The sequence below is a fragment of the Cotesia typhae genome, unplaced genomic scaffold (genome assembly GCF_013202065.1).
Source record: "Cotesia typhae breed Kobodo isofemale line unplaced genomic scaffold, CoteBio_Ctyphae scaffold_13, whole genome shotgun sequence".
NCBI classification, from domain to species: domain Eukaryota; kingdom Metazoa; phylum Arthropoda; class Insecta; order Hymenoptera; family Braconidae; genus Cotesia; species Cotesia typhae.
Window position 1 is genome coordinate 2,542,739 of NW_027423774.1, and position 25,295 is coordinate 2,568,033.

General features: G+C 30.2%; 1 protein-coding gene across 1 annotated transcript; it reads left to right on the forward strand.

The window, feature by feature from the left end:
* On the forward strand, positions 1-25,295 carry LOC141535267 (otoferlin). Its single transcript, XM_074255125.1, has 27 exons — positions 1-168; positions 252-393; positions 587-740; positions 875-1,046; positions 3,108-3,297; positions 3,363-3,568; positions 4,494-4,662; positions 5,976-6,169; positions 7,046-7,360; positions 7,451-7,789; positions 8,520-8,663; positions 8,754-8,888; positions 9,045-9,206; positions 9,399-9,662; positions 9,743-9,959; positions 10,185-10,429; positions 10,604-10,675; positions 10,968-11,102; positions 11,832-11,976; positions 13,025-13,154; positions 13,730-14,064; positions 14,224-14,354; positions 14,968-15,155; positions 15,322-15,557; positions 19,943-20,115; positions 24,056-24,156; positions 25,115-25,295. Exons 1-27 carry the CDS (start codon positions 1-3, stop codon positions 25,293-25,295), a joined length of 5,043 nt encoding a protein of 1,680 aa, XP_074111226.1.

Here is a 25,295-nt window from a genome sequence, read left to right on the forward strand (position 1 = left end):
ATGGGAAGAAGAAGAAAAGGCAAGCACGGAACTTACCAAGTGGCGGTTACTATTATCGAGGCTAAATACTTAGCACAAAATTCCAACCCGATGGTAGTGGTAAAAGTCGGGCATCAAAAGAAAAAAACCATAATAAGAAATCGCACCGATTCTCCTTATTACAACGAAGTAAATTTATTTTTAATTACTATTAATTAATTTTCAGAAAAATAAGTCAATAATTAATTTAATTATGTTCTTTTTTTCCTCAGTATTTTATATTTAATTATACGGGAAACTTTGATACATTTCTACAAGCCAGGATTTCGATATCTGTGTACTTGAAGAGATATATGAGGTTCAAATTCCACGGGGGAATATATTTTGAGGTTTTTACAGTTTGGGACCAACCAGGTGATTATTAAACATATATTTCTTCGAAAATGGTTGAATTTATGCCATCTTTGAGTAAAAATGTGAACCATATGTTAACCATCATGCCATCCTACCATCTGGAGGAATTTAGCAGTGGATATTATCGACAGAACTAACTCTAGCACGGTAAAAGTTGACTTCATCTTAGTATTTTCTGCCTTATCATCAACAGATCACGAGTATTATCACAAATGGGCGATGTTAACAAATCCTAAAGATCCTACGGGTGGTCCGAAAGGGTACGTCAAATGTAACATTGGAATCAATGCAAAGGGTGCATCTATTCCAACTCATCTAGAGACTGATAACGAAGAAGACATCGAAGGGTTTGCTTTTCTAAATTTTTTCCACATTTAAAAAAATTTTTTTTTATTAACAATCCTTTCAGATTTTTCTGTTTAGAGTTGAAAAAAATATTTTTAATATTTTAACGGATGATTTATTTATTTATAAATTGCAGAAATCTATTGATGCCAATTGCGAATTTTTGCGCGACAGGTCGTCAAAAGGCGTATTATATATTTACTGTATTTCGAGCGGATGGATTACCATGTAAAAATACGAGTCATTGCTGTGGGAACTCCGATAACATTGTTAATCCTTTTATTCAAATATCATTCGCTGGAATGAAAGTAAGTTTAATTGACAGATATTAATTCACGTCAATAGAAATTTTTATGGGCAAAATGATTTAAAGCCTAAAAAATATGACCGTCAGATAATCTCAGCCATCAATTTTAGAACTTCAATATATATTTATATATTTTTTTTATTTACTCATTTTTAAATATTTTAAATTTTATATTAGATTTTTTAGTAATAAAAATTTTCTTAGGTTATTTTTCTAAATTTTTAGATTATTATTTTTATGTTATTCTGCATTGAATGGCAAAAAATGAAGGACCATAAGGAGATGGACTATTAAGATTGTAAAAAATTGAGACTTTAATTTTTAAAGCAACTTTTGAGAAAAGCGAAAAGTTAAAAAGATGAACCATATTTTTATATTGGAGTTTCTAATTTTTTACCGAATTGTTTAAAATTAATTTCTGATTTTTAAGACTTCAAAATTAAGAAAAATATTTGAAACAAGATTCCTTCTCTTAAAGTGATCACTTGTACACTGATAAAAAAGTTAACTAAATTCAAGAGCAAAAATTTTCTTCAACAAGACCAGAATCTAAACAACTAAAATTCTTTAGAGCCTCGTAAAAACTGTTTAGCCAAATAAATTAGCTACCCACAATAAAATTTAAATGTTCTATGAAATAATAGCATAATTTATCGCAATAATAATACTCATTACATTTATTAGTAATATCATCAATCAAACAATATAAACAACAACTATATCGTATAGATATTTCATTATATTAGCTATTTCTACAAATTCGTCATAGTCCGGTGCAAATATTTATTTGCTTGTTTGACTTCTAACTCTCATACATTAAAGCCAGCTGAATTGTAGTCTAGTACTTCTAACTCGTTTATTTCTACTCGGAAACTATAAATATCTTTCGACACATATTTCCCGCAATGATCGATATGTCGCTGAGTTATGTAGTCAGAAATACACCGTTACTCGTTTGTATTTGCTACACTGACCAACTACCAAAATCGATCGGCTTACTTGCACACCTACCTCGTCTGTCAGACGAATCGATTGTCTCTATACTCTATACATGTGGTCATTTTTTTTATTGCTTTTTTGCTATCACGAACCATATCTGTCCCACGGTTGATTAATGTGTTGGAAAAAATTAAAAAAGTCTACGGTCTTATAGATAAATACCGGTATAAATAAATTTGATCGTTAAAAATGATATTTTGCTACTTTTAATCTCATTTAATATTCTATTCAATCAAATGATTAATGATTCTAGACTCTTGTAGCTGTAAGTAAATTAAATTTCAAAGTAATTACATTACAGACGCTGAATAAATACCCAAGAAACATGAACCTTTAATTATATTATAAGAATAATTTTATTGTTTGATATTAAATATTATTATTATTTATATTTTTTTATACAGAAATAATTATTCCAAATTTTTAAGTAAATTTGGGTAATTATTTTAATTTTTAGGATGTTTGGATGAACAATAATGATTTTGACAATTCACAAAAAAATTTGGGAGAACCCAATAATTTTTCAATTAATTAGGATGATTTAAAAATTTTTTAAGCCAATAAGTTAATTTTTTACTACGAGACCTAATACAAATTTTGATGTTTGAAATAATGCTGAATAAAATTGGAAGTTATCAAAAATTGATAAGGTTTATTGTTTAAAAAATTAAAAAAAAACCAGCTTAGATTTAGGAACAGACGTTTAGCAGAATAGTTTAAAAAAATGTTATAAAATGAAAACCTCCGAAACGATAAAACTTGAAGCATTAAAACGTAACGTACCTAAAATTTACCGAAATTTTTTTATGTTACGCCTACCAACGAAATTGTAACATTTAAAAAATTCAACTGATCCCACTTTACAGTAGCATAAATTATTCAAGGGTCATAAAGATATTTATTAAAAATAAAATTAAACTTTAAAAAAATCTATCTTACATAAAATTACCGTAACTCTCTATGGTGATAAAAAGAGCACTTGCGCGAATGATTTATCCGAACATTTATATCTTACCGAAAAGTACTTTTCCATAATTCATAATTTTATTATATGCATTTAAAGGGTGAAACGAGTTGTCACACCGAGAGTTACACTCCACGCTTCAACGAAAAAATAATATTCACTGAAATGTTTCCACCTTTATCATATCGCGCTCGAATTGCTTTAAAAGACAAAGTAGATAGTTGCCGTTCAAAGACACTGGCAACCTTCACGCTCAACCTCGCTAACTTATCGAATTCCGGGGAGTATGGTAAGCTTCGATATTAGTTAAATATTTAACGTTTTATAATCAAACAGCTGATTGAAAATTCGTAGGATTTCTGCCAACGTATGGGCCATCCTTCATTCAGTTTTACAACGGTACCAGCGAAGGTTCCGAATGTTCGTGTGTATCCAAGTGTCAGAATACGCGACCTATTTATCAAGGTAGAGTGCTTCTTTCTCTGAAAATAGAAATTGATGATTCAGAAGCCCCTATTTTTACTGGAGTGGATTCTGAGCCAACGGCTCCAATTATTGAGGCAAGTTAGATTTATGATTTAAGCTAATTTATTCCAACAACCCGCCAAAGGTCAATCTTATTCATCGCGCCGGTTTTAACATGGCTATAATGAATCACTTCTGCGGTCACTACATTGATAAAATAATAAACTTGATTCAAGAGAAAAATTCTTTAATCAAAAACATCATTTTATAAGAATTTAATTATCTTGAAAAATTCTTAAGTCAAGTAAAATTTAGTTTAATTCAGAATAATTTCTTAGATCAAGAATTTTTCTACTTGATTTAAAATTTGCAGAATCATGAATTTAATTTTAATTTGAATTTACTCTTGTTGTTTGCAGTAAATAATTTTTTTATCGACTATATAAAACTGTAAAAAAATTCAAAATATAAATTTCAACAAATAGCGAAACAAAAATAAGTTTTTATTTAACAATATTTCATCCAAGTTCTCCATAATCATTATTATTATTAGTGGATTATTTAAATATCAAGATGAAAATAAATTGAGTACTTGAAAAATGTTAGTAGTTGCTTCAACTTGGGTACTCGAGTTAATTAATCTAGGGATTTTGTAAAAAAAAAAGTGAAAAACTAAAAAAAAAAAAAAAGTTTTCAGTACTCAATTTCTTTTTTTTTTCTCTGTAATTTACGAAGAGTCTAGGCTTCAAATTCTTGTGCGGTATATAATTACGTAAAAACTCCTTATCATAATAAAGTATAATAGGCTATTAAGCAGGGTTTGTCACGCAATTGTAACTGGAGCTACCCCTAACTTTTTGATGGACATTTTCGCGCCGTAGGAAAATAATACAAGTATACTTATAATTAATTCCTCCGATTTAAAATTAAGTTTTGTAGTTTCATTATTAAATTATATGCTACACCGATAATCTCGTTGATTATATCTTAACAGCTCCGTTTTTTTTTTTTTTTTTTTAGAACAAATTATGGTCTACGGAAGAGTATTTGTTGGTTGGAGTCGTCTATGGTGCCAACATGATCGACCGATCGAGATTCATAAGGAAACCAATTAGTTTTGAAATAACTATCGGGAATGTTGGGAGTAATATTTTTCCGTCAAAAATGGAGACTTATGATCAGTTATTGAGTAAGTTTCTCTATTTATTTTTGGATTTTAATTTTAATTGCATTTCAGTATTACATTCTCAAAACTCAGAAAAATTTGTGATTGTCTAAATTTAATTAATCACGTTTAAATTTTTCCTTTCATAAATTCACGTACAAAAAGAACTTTTAAAACAGACGCGTTGTAATTTATCTAAATTTTTTATTTTTCGAAATAAAAAAAATTAACACCCTCGCGTAAATACGTGACCACCTAAATCTTAAATGAACCCATTCTGAGCACTATATCTAGAAAGATACAAGTTTACCCCCAGACTATCTTAATGATACAAATCTTAGCAGTTTAATTTAATTTATAATTAAGGCAGCCGTAACGGAATTTATTTTATTTTCTTGATAATAAAAGTGATTGCTCGTACGTCTGGGAGGCAATTAAAAGACTGAACTTCGCCCTTATTTCTCACAGTAGGCTGCAAATTTTTGGGTACCATTCTATTGTTACAATCAAATTATACCATCGGAATAACAAAAAACTACAAAAGCCACAAATGTGTAATTAATTTGTTCCCAAGGTGACAGTAAAGAAGCACATAAAAATAATTTGAGATAGTCAATGATTAAGCCACCGAGATAACGTAAAATATAATACTGCTAAATAGTTGAGTGGAATTAATTACTGGATAAAGGAAATTTATGTATATGCATTGAAACGTGTATTGAATTTAGTGCTCACTGTGCCGGCGGTGTCTATGTTCATGCATGTATAAATAAATGTATGGATCTATGAAACTGGAATGGTGGTTAATTAATTAAATTTAGTTGGATAAAGAGCTCACTCCAATATTTTACGCGCATAAGTATCTTTTCATATAGATCGCTCGAATGTTCTTAAAAATTAATTTTATGTTTTCATTAAAATTTTTTTCGCAGAGATTCTGTAAAATTTTTTGGGTTAGGTTGTATTGAAGACTTTTTTTCTTTTTTCTTGATGTAAAGCACTCTTTGATGCTTTACATCACTTTACATCATGAGTCGTCCAATTGGAAATAGTACTGATTTTATTAATGAAGATTTGTTGTACATTCAAACTTTACTTTGATGAATTTACGTATGAAAAGAAGCACCTTTTTTAGAAGCTTCGAGAAATCTACTTCCAATTCGACTACCAGATAAATTTTTTTTATATTCTTTGGTTGAATGGCTGTATTTTTTTTTTCTTAATTCAATTTAAATGAAGAATGAATCATTGAATTATTGGCTTTTATAGATGTGACAGAGTGGATTAATTATAAAAGTTTTATACGAAAATTTAAATAATATATACAATTAATCCAGAGCAAGTAATACTCGACAAACGTCCTGCTTTCGTGAGCTCCACTGCACCTAGATTAACAGCCACGACAGATGGCAAGTTTAATTACCTTCCACTTGGATCCAATAAACCTTGCATGTACATTAAATCCTGGTGGCCAAACTTGGAATGGAGAGTGTCTAATACCAACAGTCTTTCATATATCGCCAACTTCCTCGTAAGTACATTAAATCACAATAAAACTTTTAATTAAAAAAAAAATATCTTTTGTGTTGGTATTATTATTTTCAATCCTTTTCTTTTATTTCGTGAAAATAAAGGTTCACAGCAATTAACCCGGTGAAGGTGTAGAAAAAAAAATTTTATCTTATAGCACAATTAAAATATTTTGTGAACCTTTAATTTAATCTAGAAGCATTTTAATGTTAAACCGGTAGTAGGAAGCTGTGCAAAAATAGAAAAGAAGCGGCAGGAAATATAATGGACTGAGCGAACAATGATGTGCTTAAATTAATAAAATTCATTTGGGAGTGCAGTACAATAAGATGTTTCATAACTGAATTTATTATTTATCACGTTAAAATATTTTTAATACTTAGTCATTTAGTCTGACAATAAAAAGCTCGGAAAATTATCGTAAAATAGAATTATTTAATGAGAAAAAAAAAATGAAATAAAATATTTCAATTAATTTTTAAACGGAAGGATTTTTTTTTGCGTCATCTTGAAAAATTCATCGCAATAGATCCTCCGAAGAAAAATAATTAAAATTCACGTAAAAAATCACTGGCATAATTCTTGAATATTTTCAAACCTATTCGGATCGACTGATTTGTAAACTTAGAAATATGACGTCATAATTAGAATCTACCAAATTTTATGATTATAATTTCTTTTGTTTTATGACCAAGTAAAACAACTAATTGGCCTAAAAATAAATCTAAAGATATTTTCTCTTCAAATTTCATTTATAAAATATAATTTAGCATTAAATTTTCCACATGCAAGCTATTTACTTCAAAATTACCCCAATTAAAATTTTAAAGACAACAATATTAATAATAATAATAAAATAAATTATACATATTTCCAGGAGGATATGCTAAGCGAATTAGAAACACTAATTGCCATAGAAAATGCAACGGCATATGAAACTTATAACACTGTAATTGAGTCATTAAAACGTTACTGTATGGAATACTTGTCTATATTGGATACCGATATATACTGCAAGAATGGCGGAACCACAAAATTGGACAGGCACCGGATTAATCTATGTCACTATTGCATACAAGATATAATCACGATGATAAATGTCAACGGCAAGCTTCTCAATAATAATTACATCAAAATAGCAATGTTGCATGCATACAAGTATCTGACAAGTTTAAGACAGATTTCTGAAGACGTAAGTCCTTGTTTGTTCTGTTTAATATGCTGAGACTATAAAAGATTCTTTGATAAAATGTAAACATGTAAATTTATTTCGGAAATAAAGCCACAACATTCATTTCCGGATGTTTTTATTTGGATGATAGCCGGCAGTAAACACGTGGCATTAGCGCGTCTACCGACGTCGGAAATCATTTTTGCTGAGAATGAAATGTCACGGGGAACCAAGTGCGGGCAGAGAATAAATTTATTTATGAAAGATATAACCGATGGATTTGTTGACGACAGTATCGATTATAGCGCGTGTAATATTGAAATTTTTTTGTGGTTCGGAAATGCTAAGTTTGCATCTGCTTGCTGGAGCGCAATCCCTCACGGATATGATGTCGAGCACTCTGTAAACATGGAATTATTTCCCAAGTCTCTCAACTATACAACGACCGCGGTAAAAATTATTTTTTTTTTTATTTTATTATAAAACTTTTATACGGATTTAGAATTTTGCTGATGAAACTCGAAAGTGTATACTTTTGATGGTATATGGAGACTTTGGTTTAAAGCTTAGCCTGTTCTCAGTGTTGTGAAAATAATTTGATAAAAATTAGAGGTCTAATTGATTCTTTAGAGCAATTAAAAATTTCAAAATTATCAAATTTATATTGGTTCAGGACAATATCAGTCATAAAGTTTTATAAATATCAAAAACTGTTAAGAACTATTCTCTTTTTATTATTAGAATTCATTCTGAAAAAGTTATTTATAAGATAACGTCAAAAAAAGTTTTAATGACAGCGTCAAATAAAGATTTATGTTAGTGACCCATACAATCTCACAATTGCAAATTACAGGTACGCACTGGTGTAAAGCACTTAATTAGACAATATGATAGCACAAATTGCCGCTGTTATAGATATCGACCAAAAAAAATCGTTCTAAAAAAAATCATTTTAATGGCATATCAAAAAATTTTTTTTACGGGATATTGCTTGAAAAAAGTCAAGTGCTTTATTGAAACAGTAAATTTGTTGAATAGCTACAACTTAATGTCTTTATCCTCAAATTTTATTTTCTTGAATCAAGTAGTTTTTTACAAGTGTAAAATAAATTTTCTTTAAAAAATTGAAGAAACACTGTTATATCATTAAGACGTATGAACTTTCGAATTTCCTGAAAAGAACGACATAAAAGAGATTTTATTCCAGAAATTCCAACTGCGAGCTCACATTTTCCAGGGGCGATTTGACTCCGGTCTGGACGCGACGGGTTTAATGGATCCATTTATTCGCATAATATTTCACGGATACACAGCAACTACCCGAGTAAATAGTTTTCCGCTTAAGTAATAATAATAGTACAGTATATGATAGCAATTATTATATTTATAGTAATGACATAAAAATATTTTATAGACAATCAAGCAAAGTTTAGCTCCAGTCTGGGACGAGACGTTAGTATTTCCTGGTATTGATCTGTATGGGATGAGAGAGAGTATAAAGTCGATGCCACCCCAAGTCATAATAGAGGCATTCGATTGGGATTTCTGCGTGAGTTTTACTACCGTTAAATAATCTGCTGTTAAAACTAACAAGTCGTTAAATAACTTAGCTAGTTAAAAAGTGTGGGTGGGCGAGTTTACGAATTTATAGTAGTATAGGAGGTTCGTACTCGTTTTAACGTCGATTATTTGCGATGGTACTTAGGGGCCGAAGGAATTCTTTGGCAGATGTATCGCAGTCCCAGTTGTTAAGTTTAAAGAAGAAACATATTCGCCCCCGGAATTCCCTCCGACTTTAATTTGGTACAAACTCGAGACTCAGTCCGATTTCCAGGGAAGTGTTTTGGCAGCCTTTGAACTTATTGAAGTATGTTGTTTATTTACCTTTTTATAAATTTATTTTGGCTCGCTGCAAATTGCAGAAGGAAGTAAAATTAATAAAAAAAAAAAATTATTATTGAACATGACATTTTTTAATTTGTTCCAAATAAACTTCAAATTAATTTTAACGGATTATTGATTAAATAATTTATTCAAAATTAATCCGACTTATTTATAGATAGGAGCTGATACTGATATTCTCCTGACTCCCTCGAAGGAATCGATAACATATAGTCTACCTCACGACATTCGCCCGGTGATGATAAGTCATCGTCTGGAAGTTATTTTCTGGGGAGTAAGAGACATGAAAAAAATTAATTTCGCACGTGTTAATAGACCTAGAGTCATTGTAGAGTGCTCTGGAGTTCAAGTTAAGTCGGAAATCATGAAGAATGCCAAGAAGTTCTCCAATTTTCGTCATATTCATGTCATTGTTGAGTTGGTAATTTATTCTTATTCAGTTATAGCGAAAGTGAGTGAATAAATCTTTGATATTGGTTAATAATAAATTTTAATCTCAAGGATTTACCTGAAAAGGACATTTACTACCCGCCGATCACAATTCAAGTTTATGACACTCGCAAATTCGGATGCACTAAGTACGCAGGTGTCTGTATAATCCCGATGGCTTACATGTTTCTCCAGAAACTGATCCCCGAAACAGAGTACAATTACAAAATTTACGATCATGATGATGTGGGACAGTCTTTTTTAAGGAAGCCTATCTCCAAACATATTTGTAATTTATTATTATTGCACTGAAACAAACTATTTAGTTCAAGAAAAATATTTTTTTTTTCTTTTGAATTTATCGGTAAAATTAATTTTTGATATAATAATGTGTCCGTACATTTTTGTTGATCTATACAGTAGAAAAAAAAAAAATAACTTCATATAAGAAAAAAATTCTTAAACTAAAAAACTTATTGTTAAAAAAAATACTCAATAATTTAATAAACTTTAGTGCCATTACCCATGAGCTACGATCTTGAAAAAGAAGGAACGAAAAGTTTGATGAGTTTAAAAGAACTCTCTAAATCAAGATTTTATTATCGAATGATGCAGTTCTGGACTATCATTAAAGAATTTTTATGTAACAGCAAAGATCAAACGGAAGATGAAGAGGAAAATTATGAAGCAGATGAAGATGAAAGTTATGACTGGTGGAGCAAATATTTCGCGTCGCTCGAGGTACTTTCCAAAGAAAAATAAAATTTAAATTATGTGTAAAGACGTACATTTATTTCAACATACTCTCTTAATATCCTTTAGTCTTCTCACTTCATATTGAATCTTCAAACTAATATCCGTTATTTTTTAACTTTATCAAGAAACTTTCGAGTTTATCGGGTGATTTTTTTCTTTTACTTTTCTCTTATTCAGGAAGAGCGGAATCGGGAACTTGGAGAAAATAAAATACTCCCACCCAGACAGAAACCTATTGCGACATTTCGGGTAATTCCTTTTATCTCATATAAAATTTTATTGAAAAATTTTATTTCCTTAGAGTTTAAGCATTTCTGATAATAACAAATTCAATAATACTGAAATATGCTTCTCTAAATTTTAATCAATATTGCGAAAGAATGTAAAGTCACACGTGAGTTTTTATATTTATTATTTTATGGAATTTATGAAAGAATTTATTATGTAAAAATTTACTAGTTGATACTAGCAAAAAAAAAAAAATGTTACACCACATGTTTCTTCTTAAAATAATTAAGAATATAGTTTTTTTCAAAAATAGATTTACTCGATGGAACTAGAGATGCAGCCAGAGTTCGAACGTTTTCAAGAAAAGCTAACTACATTCGAGCTATCGCGAGGAAAAGACACCGGATGCAATGAGCACGATAAAAAAAATATCTCTGGTAAATTCAAGGTACAAACATTTTAAATAATTCTTTATAACGGTACTTGTGTTCGCCTTTGTATGTGTGTCGCCGGAAGAATTCATCCGTGTCAACAGACTAAATCTACCTCTCGGAGTTTCCCTTTTTTTCTACCAACCTCGCAAGTTTTTCGTTACAAAATACTGAAATATTTTCTCATTACCCCAGCCATCTGTCTTCTCGAGTGTCCCTTTCCACGGCCGCAAGTACCGAGTTGGGAATGGCTGGGCGTTGAGGACTTGGCGCTCTACCAAGTACAAAATAATTCGCTAATTTAAAGCATACTGATTCCGATTGAATTCACGGGCGCATTTAATAGGAGCCTTCGACACCTTATAACTTATAATATAACCTACTGCTAATTAATTTAATAGTATAATACTGCATCACACATTTTATCATCGTTAGCATCATTTCCAATCTCATTATACATTTTAATGTTATCATCACCTCTGGTATTCATTCGCTCTCATTACTTTTACTTATTTTATTTTTATGTACTTTTTCACTATTATTATCATCGTAATTGCAAACAATAGCTGATGCGTCGTAAAACTTCGGCCATTAAATTATTCACGAGCTGACGACACGCCTTCATTGTTATCTGTGCATCAAGCCGCAATATTAATTAATTATAAAAGTCGTTTGTTATATTCTTATGATGCGGAATATAATATTATTTTTTAAATAATTCATCTTATTATCTTCAATTATTTCAGGGACACATTTCGATTTATCCTTGGTCTTTTTTGGATAAAACTAAATACAAAACCAAAAGTGGACGGGACGTGTCCTACGGATTTCTTTCGGATTATCCACCCCAAGAGCCGGTTAAACTTATTGTGCGTCTCTATGTCATAAGAGGTAATTTTACAAGATTTTTATTGGCTTGTCAGCAGTTCCACATTTTGGGATAAGGATTTGATGGCCTTGAAATGTTCGAAGGGCTGAAGTAAAAAAGATATTCGGGAGAAAAATTATCAGAGTAAATAAATCATGGCTTTCATGATAATAAAAAAATATTTTCTATTAAATTTAATTGCACAGAAAAATTTTTTTTAAATCAATATGAGATAAAAAAAAATATCTAAGACACTAATAGAACGTAGAGTTTCAAATTAAATATTGTAAGCGAAGAAAAGGTTTCTTTTTTGCTGAAACATTATTAAGAACAAAATATTTTTATACCCGCTGGTTTTCCATTAGCGCTAATGGACTAACATCATTTAATTACACACAAGTGTAATATTTTATTTTTTTTTTTGCAAACAATATGTGTGTGATGGTTATGAATAAAAATGATGACTTTTTTATGATGTCATGTCGTATGATACTAAACCGAATGCTATTCAAAATTCTTAACATACCAAGCAGAGAAATCCACTATGTGCTAAGAGTTCTCAAAGCTCGATTTCTACTTGGTATGACACAAATATGTAATATATATAGTAAACTTATAAAGAGTATGTAGAGCCTCACACGAAACTCCTAAACAGTGCATGATAAATTAGCAAGCGTCTTATCGATTAGAGGCTTTTCATTGCTAATACAGCTTACAGCGATGATGCTGATCTACACGGACGCTAAATTGACATAATAGACTTATCACGAGTAAGCACACCTAGTGCTGTATATTAATACATCGATCGATTTCGTGCTTATTAAGGATTAATGAGAAATTTAGTTTTCCAGACATGGGACACGAGACACTAATTATCTTCATACTCGCTACCCGAGCTATTTTGATGTTAACGCCATTATAATCAACGTGATATCTAGTTATCTAATTTTTATTAATTATTAAATAAAGCCGCAGGATATTGATAAGTTCTAAATTTTATCGCTCTTGACTGCGATGCATTCCATAGTTATTAAAGGCTAATTAATGTGTTGCAATTTTTTCTTTTTTTAGCGATTAATTTACACCCTTGCGATCCACTCACTGGAAAGTCTGACCCATATTTGATCATGAAGCTTGGAAAAAATGTAATTAGTGATCAAAGCAATTACATTCCAAATCAATTGAATCCTATTTTTGGAAAGTAAATATTTTTTATTTCTTTTTATATAAAAATTTTTAAGGAGATGACAGCATGATTTTTTTATTTTTTGGAGACTTTTTTAGTTGATAACTTAACTGTTTTTAGAGGGGATAGATCTCTATAAAAATCGAAGCCTCAAATTTTTAGTCATCATTTTCAGTAAAGACAGAATGACAGAAAATTTTTCCAATTGTTAGACGAAAAAAAAATTATTTAAAATTAAATATAACAGTACTAAAGTGAAATTTTAATTTCATAAATTCCTATAAGCTAGATGAGGAGATTAAAAAAAAATTAATTTTTTCAAAGTAACGGAGTTTATCTCGTCATGAAAATTTTAAAAATCTACACTGTAAAAATAGCAATTAACCCGTGTAAAAAAATTAATAGAATTAATAAAACGCTTGCTCTTTTAAGACACGGAAAAGTTGGAAAAATACTCTATAAAAAATTTTTGATGAGGACAAGCAACGAAAGACTTAAAATTAAACAATTTCTCCACCTTTGAAATCTCTAATTTTCATTCCAAGGAATTATTAACAGCATGAAAATTAAATGAAAACCTCTAACGTCAGATGTTTCGAAATGGAAGCAGAGTTCCCTCGAGATCACACGCTAATAGCCCAAGTGTGGGACTGGGACGCAATGTCAGCGGACGATTTGATTGGTGAAACGGAAATCGACATTGAGAATCGATACTACAGCGATCATCGTGGTTGCTGTGGGATATCTCGAACATACAGCACATCCGGGTATAATGCTTGGCGTGATCGTGAGAAACCCACCCAGATCCTGGAATCCCTTTGCAAGCGGAACAACTTACCGTCACCGGAGTTTTCAAACTCTGGTGTAACAATCGGAAAACAAGAATTTCCATTTCATGCGACATTGAATACTGCAGATGAGCGAGGTACCGTGAGAAACGGACTGGATGTCGGAAAGTTTTCATTCAAATATTAACTTGCACTTTAATAATACCAAAATAAAAGAGTGATAACTTTCGTAAAGTTAACTTTAAATAAGGAGTGATACAAATAATAAAAAGTTTATTATTGTTATTCAACTTTAGAGTTGAGAGAACGCATGGCATTGAATGTACTTCATCATTGGGAACATTTTCCAATCTGTGGCCTGGCATTAGTTCCGGAACATGTTGAAAGGCGTCCATTATTCAACGCCGAGCGCCCGGGACTTGAACAGGTTTTGTTCTATTTTTTTTTTTTTATCGTTTTTAGTTTAGTGAAACAAATGAAATGGTAATTATACGGAAGTGGAACTTTGTTTATTTTTAGTTATAATAAATAGAAAAATTCAGATATTAATGAATTTTTTTTCTTTTTAATTTTTATAGTAAATTATTTTGAAAATAATAAAAAACAAAAATACGAGCAAATTTTTTCTTTTCCCAAAGATTGCCTTTTTTTAGGCTGTCACACTAGTTGTGCCCCTTGATAAAAATTTAAAATTTTATTATAAGAAATTTTTAAACTCTAAAAACTTTATAAAATTTAATTAAATTTAATCCAACGAGTAGTAGAACATTTTAAAACAAAAACATAGTTTACTAAATTTTTTGATTCGGCTGAAAATACGTGAAATCCCACTTCTGTATAATTGCCAATGAAAGTTTTAAAGTTTTGTCTTGTCGTAACTTTGAGCTCAACAACATTTAAATTAAAAGTTCTGGAAATTCACTAAACTGCATACCAAGTAATCTAGCAATAAGTCATGAACAGATAGATGAGAGTTTAGTAACCATAAAGTAAAGTGCATCCACCTGACGACTGATACTAACTCAGCTGTTGATGTGTAGGGCAAATTGGAGCTTTGGGTGGACATGTTCCGTATCGATGACCTACCACCGAAGCCACCGATCAACATAACTCCCCAAGCCCCAGAGGAGTATGAGCTACGTGTCATTATTTGGAACACGGAGGATGTACCGCTGGTTGACAATCAATTTCTCACGGGGGAAAAATGCTCCGACATTTACGTTAAGGGGTAACGTATTCATATTTTCTACCTATCCATTTGTTTTTATTTAAAATAGCCCATTTAGCTCGTGTATTTTCTGCGATAAGTACTTAAGTCAGTACACAGTTGAATTTAAAATAGCTAACCGGCTAGACCTTAATCGCTGTTTATGCTTCACCTTTATCCCCTTAAGGTGGATCATGTACGAGGATTTGCAGAAGACTGATGTTCATTACAATTCACTAAGCGGCGAGGGAAACTTTAATTGGAGATTTATTTTTCGCTTCATGTACTCCAAGTCCGAGACTCTCATGATCGTCAAAAAAAAATTGTCCATTTTTGCGAGAGATGAAACCGAGCAGAAGATGCCTTGTAAGTTGAATCTACAAGTTTGGGACAGCGATCATTTTTCTCCTGACGATTTTCTAGGTAATATCGTTAATTTATTTAAAATTATATTGACAAAAATTCAAAAAGAAAATAAATCAATAAATGTATTAGATTGAAACAGAGCAAACTCAATTTTGTCACTTGAGGTTCTGGTTTTACTTTAAATTAGCTTAGCAACTCAAACTTGAGGATAATTAAATCTAAAAAATCTGAAAAACGATTTGACCTGCGGGCTGCCCCAAGACTACCCAGAATTTGCATATGCTTTTAACTGTAGATCGTCTACTTCAGCTGAGGATTTCTATAACTCAATTTAGACCTAAATCAACTCTAATCCCTGTCTTCTGTTAGAAATCATAAAAAAATTTACCCTATATTTAAAGCAGCCATTAAGAAAATTTGAATTTGCAAATTTTAGTGAATCCATTACAAAATTTACATTGATAGAAGAATTTATCAACTGTTCATTTGGTCAATAAATTCATTTAGAAGGCCTGATGTGATCATAAATGAAAATATAACAATTTTTGCAACATAAAAATGTATATATATCTTAATATGTACATTTATAAATTTTTTATTTGACTTTATGTGTCCTGATGGGGATATTGGCCATATCAGGACTTATCAGAAAATTTTTTCAAGATAGTTAAATTTAATGAACAATGCCATTACGTTTAACAATGAAAATACAATACAAGAATCTATTTTACCGCAAAAAAAAATATTTTATAGTTAGTTACACCCATAATTTCATTATTTATTTTATTGTCTCTATTTTTTTCAAAATAAAATTATTTATCCGCCTTTAAAAAGAATCAATGTAAAATTTTTATTCTTATTTGTTATTTAAAGGTCTAAAAAAATATTCATTGACAGTTGATCAATTTTTGTAAATATTTATGAACATTTAAAAAATCGCTTTTATAAGATGGTTTATTAATTGCATTATATATATTTATTAAATCATCGATTACTAAAGGATGATTCATTTCTAACGAATAAAAGTTGTAAAATGTTAAGGAATTCTTCTATCAGTGCAAGAAACTCAATAAATTTTGAATCAATGTTGATTTGTTTGAATTATCAACGAAAATTGAACAGAGAAAGTAACTTACAGTTTGAGGCGTGTACATTTGAATTTCGGAAACTTCTCAGCCTTGCGTTTAGTTCAGTCTCAAAACTCCCAAGACACAAATCACCGAAACTATCAGAACAATCTGCGAACGATTGACCCCGTAAACTAGTCGTGGAACTCCCCAGTATTCCTAAGCCTCGAGAGCTTTGTTTCCGTTAAAGCAAACTTCGCACCAATGAAGGCTCATGTACGTTCAATTCCCCAACTAGGAAAATCAGCGCTTCTATTTTTTGATCAAACATCATGATCATGATCGCAAAGTTCTAAAGTGTCGACACTGTTGATAGTAATGCCGTGTTATGGGATTGTAAATTTCCGCGTCGAACAATAAAACTTTTAACGAGATTCTTGTTATTTAAATATTTATGGCTATGGATTTTTTGTCAACATGTAAGTATTGAATATAAATATAAACAGAAATTCAACACAAAAGTAAAGTTAAATTTTAAACATAAACTTTTTAAAAAATATAGAAAGTTTCAAGGAACAACCAGACGATCTACATGTAATTCTACATGTTAAAAATACTAGAAAAGACAGCGAAAAAAAAAGTCAAATGCAAGAAGTTTGTGCCTTTTAGCATTCATCTTTTATGAACAGATCCCAAGATGCTAAAAAGTTATTCTATAACCGACATTTTATATTACGTTGCTCACTTTTCATCATCTTAATTGTTGCTACAATATAAAAACTTTTATAATGTATAGAATTTATTTGTATCTTCTTTTGCATCGTGTACTTCTATCAAAAGTTTTTTTATTTTTTTTTTTCATTCAAATGTATTTTTTTATGCCTTTACAAGTATTACCACAAATCGGTGAACGGTGTATTTTTATTCAACTTTTATTTACGGAACTTTTTCAAGCGAAACTTTCTTTTTCTCGTTATAGTCGATCTTGCACTACCTAAGTAATATGTCAATTTTCATTAAATATACAAAAGCAATATACAGAAAACAACTTTCATAATAAAATGCTAAAAATATAATACAATGTTATTGCAATTTAAAAATAATTATGTGTTATATTTCTATTTAAATAATTTTATAAAAATATTAAAATTTGTCAGTTCCATTGAAAAAAATTTCTGATTTGACCTGACATGCTCATATACCATAAAAAAATTTATAACATGCCCTATTATGGCTTCATATGCTTATAGATAATTTTGCGACAAGACTATTCATCAGAAAATTTATTTTTCAATAAAAATTTAGTGATCAAAATAAAAAATTTTTAATCTTTGATAATAAATTATTTTGCTAACTAAAAAAATTCTGGTGTACTTGTAGTCACTGAAAATTATTTTTCATTTCTGTTATTTTTTTTCTAAATTTTAAGGAAAATACACGAATAATCCTTGTAAATATTTGTTTAATAAAAGCTAACTTATTATTATATTTTTTCGATATTTACACCAAGGCTATAGTTATGTTTACATGTATAACTTGCAGATGTGTTCTGTAAATCGATAATTCAACTGATGTCAGAGAAGAATTTTCCATTGCTTATTTTTGTAGTACGTGAGACAATGACTTTTTACCTCGATATGTAAATTATATTTTATAGATCCGACAAACTTAAAAATTTATTAAATAAATCATTAAATCGAGTGAGTAGACCACTTCTCATAATCTTTTTTTTCTTCTTTTATTAAGAAAAGAAAGTTAAAGTTTTAAAGTTTTCCGCTCTAACTAAACGATTTATTTTTTTTTGTTTTTTATGAAGAGTACTCAGAAGTGCAGAAATAATTAGCTTGTCAAAATTTCGTTCACTTTAGTAACAATGTAAGTTATTTCGAACAATTTAGACAGGAATTTCGTAGAACGAAGAAGTGACTAAAATAGGCCGCTAGACAATCGACAGATCGAGAAAATCAATTGACATTGCTGAAGTAATAGTTTGTACAATACCACGTGGCACTTGTGTCAAAATGTGGAAGAGATCGGTATCAAACTATGTAAGACATTTATAAGCATTATAAATATTATTACAGCTGGGTAAACTACCATCTACTCCTTGAACAATTTGTTAACTCCAATCTTCCCATCTACAATAATAAATAATAACTACCTCTATTCCATAAATTACAACGATAGTTTTACATTTTATGATCGGGGTTTAGCGATAAGCAGAATAATTTCAATGTTAATTCTTTAAAATTTGGTATAATTTTTCTCGTTTTTAGTTAAATGCTAAAATATAAAAATCGATCATTGATCGTTTTGCGTCAGTCGGTAAAATTTATTCGAACCTAATCCTCTATGAAGGATCGAAAGGAGGGATTTTAAGTTATATTAATTATTTTTTATTATTTTAAAAATTTTTATGGGCTTTTTATTTTAATTTATCGAATATTGACTAGTACAGTTGTTTTAACTCAACTGGAAGGAAAGGACCTCGTTAAGAATTAAAAATTTATGTATTCAGTCACTATTGTTTTATTTTATTTTATTTTATAAAATAATTAATTACAAAAATAAAATTATACTCCGATGATTAAATATTTAAAATGTGCAGCAGAATATTTTCCCAGCAAATTTATGAAAACACTTGAAATAATTGACCTGAATAATATTTAACCTCAGTAAGTGAATAAACATTAACAAATAAATATGACCGCATAAACGAACTGAAGATATATTTACCAACAAGACAAAATGTCAAAGAGTTAAAGTAATTAAATAAAAGTTTTTATTTATAATGAAAAGATAAAACTTGAAAAATGATGAATAAAAATAGTGAAGTGACATGTCGGTATAGTATAGTTTTTTTTATTTCTTAATGCGAAACCCTTGGGTTATTTTGAAAAACTATAAATGTCTCCTCTGGTTTAGGTTGAGAAGAAGTAAAAGTTTTTTTCACCCTTGTATCAAACCCTCACGCCCACTCGTTTCTTATCACCCTTGGACTAGTAAGGCTCCGAAGATACAGAAAGGGAATTTCTCGCACTGTTGATGGTGTTATTCCCCTCTGACAAAGCGGCTTTTCTACCTAAGCTTACTCGGATTTTCTCAATCCCGAAATCGCCACACCGTTCTTTTTTTTTTTCTTTTTATTAATCTAATTTTCTCTATACTCCCAAAGTTAAAATTTTTTTAAGTTCAAACAATTTTTAAAATGCAGATCCAGATTTAAATTCCGGGTAAAAATTTGTTAATAAACTGAATTCTTATTGATTTTCCTAGAAAAAAACAATATTTAATCTGCCATGTTAAAATTAAAAAATAATTTGAAATTCTATCAAAAGCTTTGTAAATAACAATCATTAAACTAAAATATTCTAGGTGCATTAACGATGGATTTGTCAAGAATGCCACGCGGCAGTACTAATTCGAAAAACTGCACTTTAAAGGTCACGGATCCAACGTCTCCAATGGTCAGTCTATTTAAAGTCAAGCGTATTAAAGCTTGGTGGCCATTTAATTTCGTCACTCCTGAAGGACAAACTATACAAGCGGTAATAAAATATAATGATTAATAATTTACATATCTTCTTTGATTAAAATTACCTTGAGATATTCTTAAGTCTAACTGTTGCAAATAAATCAATGAAATTTTTGATTTTCATTAAAGAAGATCATGACGAAAATTTATCGTGTATAACATAACCTAGTTTTATCCAAAATTATTAATCACGAGAAGGCGAGCATCAATTACTAGCGATCATCAAATTACCCGAGAGAATATCACGAAGCAGAGAGAGGATAAAATTTTGGGGGAAAGTTTGAAGATAACGATCGTGAGTGGTAGAACGTAATTATAGAGAACATAGAAATTGGTAGTTAGTGATTCAATGCTTCCTGTGGTAGCTAATTTATAGAATGCCGACAATTATGGCAATTATTATCATGAAGAATCTCAAACAGTTGATGATGATAGGCTACCCATCGTGGTCTTGGATAGAATATTGTACGATTGTACGAACGCTGTTGGATGCTGTCGGTGGGGATTGAATACGACTCGTTGTTGGTTGTTCGATGGTGGTGTGGTTATAGATGTGATGCATGTATGAATCGCAGTATTGTTTGGATTATCCAACAACAAAAGCAGTCAATCATAGCACACTGACAATAGTTACGTTTCAATTGGCACTTGGACTGGTCTACATCAATTGATGATAGTTCTGCGAATCTACTCATACAAAGCTCATCCTAATGTTCATTCATGTCTAGATTGATTTTAATCGATTAATCATACCTTTTGTTAACTTGCATCATTATCTCGATTTAATATTGTAATACATAATCTAATTTTGGTTCTTATTCTACAGTTTAAATTTTTTCGACAGCTGATGTTGAAATTGCGAAACAAATGTAGGGTCAAAAATGATTAGATTGAAGTCCCAATGCGAGAAATTATTGATAAATTACAGTTGATTTTAAGTATTGGTTTTCTTAGGTTGGATTAGTACCAATTTTAGGCCAAACGGTTGAATTTTTCAAACTTGGAAGTTTGAAATAATTTTATCAATTTATATCGACAAAAATTTTTTTTTTCTTTAAATAGTGATCTCTTGATCGTGTGTATAGTGTTCCATTCTACATTAAGCGTGTTTGATAAAAAAAAGTATCGTGGTAAAAACATAATCTTTTTACGTGTGAAATCGCGTTTTATTCAACACACTATATTTTTCATAGCAGATCTACTGGGGCATCAAGTTTCAATATCGGTAGAAAAAACACGAATACTTTCGATCCATTGCATATATGTCGAATTCAACTGGGAAATTGGTTGGTTTTTTTGAGGTTTACAATGAACAAATGCGGTTTTGGAAATTGCAATAGAACCAAAACTATTAAAAAATATATACCAAAAAATTAAAAAATATTTGTATTTTATTTTAATCAATTTTATTAAAAAATTTGTGTTAAATATTTAAGATTTTTTTGTGTTAATTTGAGAGAATTAACATAAAAAAGTATTAATTTTATTCATAAATATTTAACGCAAAATTTTTTGCGGTGTAGAAGCTCAGAAATTTGTAGAAAAGCTGAAAGGTCTAGATAGTATTGATTATCTTGAAGTAGTTCCTTTGACGATAATTAACACGCTTGACCATTCCTCTTAGTATTGAGGAAATAATTCCACCGAAAGGTATTATACAACCTGTATAGGATCAAAGTACCATTTGAGAGTAAACGTACGGAATTCGTCCAATAAGCGATCCTTATTCCATTACCCCAATGAACGTAATCACGTCTCTCGTTGATTGGTTTACTAAATCCTTTTGTTACTCAAAATATAATTAATGAGACTTGGCTCTCGCTAATTGAACTCTGTTTCATAACAAAGTAAGTTTGCATTTCCAAGTCTAAGGTGGAAATTACGCTTTTCAATCTATCGTATTAATACGTTGATTGTAACTCAAACTAACAAGTGTATTAAGCCAGTGAGAAATTAACTCTTTACTGATTATAGAGATTTTATTTTTGTAAATCAATAGTCTTTATCTGAAGAATAAACATAACCGTACAAAAAGATTTAGGTTAATCCATTGCGTGTTGCTTTTATCGTGACAGCTAAGAGATATGAATCTTAACGAATGGAAGCTAATGATCGGCCATTTATACTTTTCATCGTTTTAAACGACGGTAAATTAATTTAAAGACATTCCGAAATAAAAATTCAGGATTAATTTTGTTTAAAGAGGTTAATGATTAAGTCTTTATTTCGATAAAGTCTTTATATAATTGCTATTATTTCAATGTTTATAGATTCAATAAAGAATTGGTTATGATTTTTAATTCTCGAAAGAATGCTTGAGTATTCTAAAGGAAATTTATGATTTATACTAAAATGTAGCCATTTTTCGTAACCGTAATTCACTAACTCAAGAATTTGAATCATATCTAATAAAAAAATTCATCACACTGTAAAAATAAACCCTTCGAAGAGTTTTTATGGTATGTTGTAAAAATGAAAAATTCATTTTTGTATTGTATTAGTTCTTGGCGAAACTGTGCTATATTTTTTAGCTGCAGTAAATTCAATCGTTGCTATAAATAAAATATTCGGCATCCAAAATAGAAATAAATTTATCAAATCTACTGAAAAGTTACAAAATCACCCGAACGAATGTAATTTAGTAAAATTCTATCAGACAGATAGAATTAAAGATGAATTGATAAATAGAAAGATAGGCGATTTTCGGTTTAGAAAAATTTCAGATTTGTTTACAGAAATTCGATAATTCTTCGCATTCAAAAGTTATTTCAAGAAGAACCAGACAAAATATGACTGATATGACAATAAATGAATATATCCAGCTCAATGTGTTTTAATATGACTTAACATACCACTATCAGGTGTCTCCTTGAAAGAGATTGAAGTTTTTCATAAGAAATATTGGTGAAAATATTTAATATTCTTAGCGAAAAGGAACGAAATAAAATCCTCGATTAATCACAGGCTTTTTCATTTCTGTAAAAGCGATAAATTAACGGGAACAAAAGTGGTGTACCTATGGCCATGTTTGTCTTTGACTAATACCAACAGCCAAAGATCAACATGTACTTAAATCTGAGGGTCGTACACACTCGGCTTGTCTTAGTTTTTTGCAGAGTCTTAAGTATAAGCCAAAAGCCTAGAAAAGCATTGAAAACAACGGTGACGTTGACACAAAGTGAGTTAGAGATCAATATTCCTGAAATCCCACACAAATATAATGTCAATCTAGGGTAGTCAATCGCTTACATAGATGTTCAAAGAGAAAGCCCCCGGCTGAAGGATAGTAGTAACAAGGTTCAGTTAATAAACTATAGATTGTTCGTCGAGCTATAAACATTCTCAAAAGTAGTGTAGTGGGATTACATTATATTGTAGAATAGAGTAGAGTAGAGTTGAGTAGAATAGAATAGACGATGCTCTGAATTAAAACTCGTCCTAGGTCTCCGCAGTCACGAACCTAGAGACCGAGCACTGACAACAACAAAACTAAGTCGTCACGCACACCTATTCTAGCCATTTCGTGCTCACTATCTCTTTTATACGTTAAAATCAATCATACGTGTGTATTTTTATGGTCAACTTTGTTTGTTGTGATTATGATATATATTTTCTCAGCTGGTTCTGTTTTTATTTTTTTTTTTCAACACAACACATATCTCACTTACTTTTAATAGCGACCATTAATTACCACTAATTGTACGCGCAGGTAGCGAAGCGGTTAAAATTATCATAATTTGTAAAGATTGTTGTCCTGATGTTTCGGTTTGATTTACAGTAAGGAAGATTAAATTTTTTATTTGTCGAAAGTTAGCATCATGAAGCTTATCAAAAATAGAAAATCTGATCTGGTATCTAAATCTAAAACGTAAATTCTATTTTTATTAGCTAAATCCTTGGGCTTGCAACTTGATATTCCGAAGTTGCTCAATAACCATGTTATGATATTACAGGGAAAAGTGGAGATGGAAATGACTTTGGTGCCTATTGCAGAAGCCGAGGAGAAACCCGTGGGAAAAGGTTGGGATTCACCTGATCCTCTTCCGCCACCAGAGTAAGTTTAAATCTGTCCAGACAATAGAAAATTTTATCTGATACGTTCCCTCACTACTTCTGATGAAATTCAGTGAGATGATAAAAAATGCAACATTACATTCTTACTGAATTAAAATCGTAAAAAATTGCATAGGTCATAAAAAACAGATTATTATGTCACTTGCAGTAAAACTTGAAGTTTCAACGTCAAAGCCAGTTGAAAAGAGCCTTTTCAGATTTGTCAGAATTGATTTTGATTATTGTAAGTCTCGAAATTTGAAAATTTCGCTAATGGTCTTTAACTATTGGAATTTAAATAATAATCTGCCACTGTTTTCTTTTTTTCATATTTAAAATAATTTTTTTAGATAAAAAATATTTATCTAGAATCAAATATTTTTTTTTTTTTTCAATATTTTGAAAGTTTAGAGTAGGTCTAATAAATCCAAAATATTATTTTACAGATGTGATATCTAAGAACATTTCAATTAAGAATTCAATTTACAGATTGTCACCATATGATTGATTCAATTCAATAAATTTCATTTAATCATCGTTCGATTGAATTTACGAGATAAATATCAACGAATAATATTTTTATTAGTCACTGAGTACTTTCAATTTCCCGTAAACACGCATGTAAAAGTTCCCCGTTCTCTAGTAGCTACAAATGTATAAATTTCTTACGTAAAGTAATTTTATTTATTGATCTTACTAAGTACTTTTTTTAATTCTATTTACTTTTCTCAACTTCAAAAAACTGGTAATTTATATTTCTGTCGCCACCATGTGTTCTTTATCACTCGATCATAACATATGTGACACGTGTTTCTTTTAAACGCGTACGGTATAAAACATAAGACGCAAAAAACATAAATAAAAACTATAACTATAAATTAAGCTCTGAAATGGGTTTCTAAGCGGATTTAAAAGTAAGAATATTAACTTGCAATTAAATATTATTCTGCTTATTTTAGCCGGCCTGACACCTCATTTTCCTGGTTTCGTAATCCTTGGAAAGCATTCTGCTTTGTGGTCTGTCGCTACTACAAATGGCGAATGATTTGCTGTTGCTCAACGTTCCTGTTCATTCTGTTGTTTTGCTGCGCCCTCTATGCGTTCCCCGGTTATCTCGTTAAGCGAATATTGGGTGCTTAA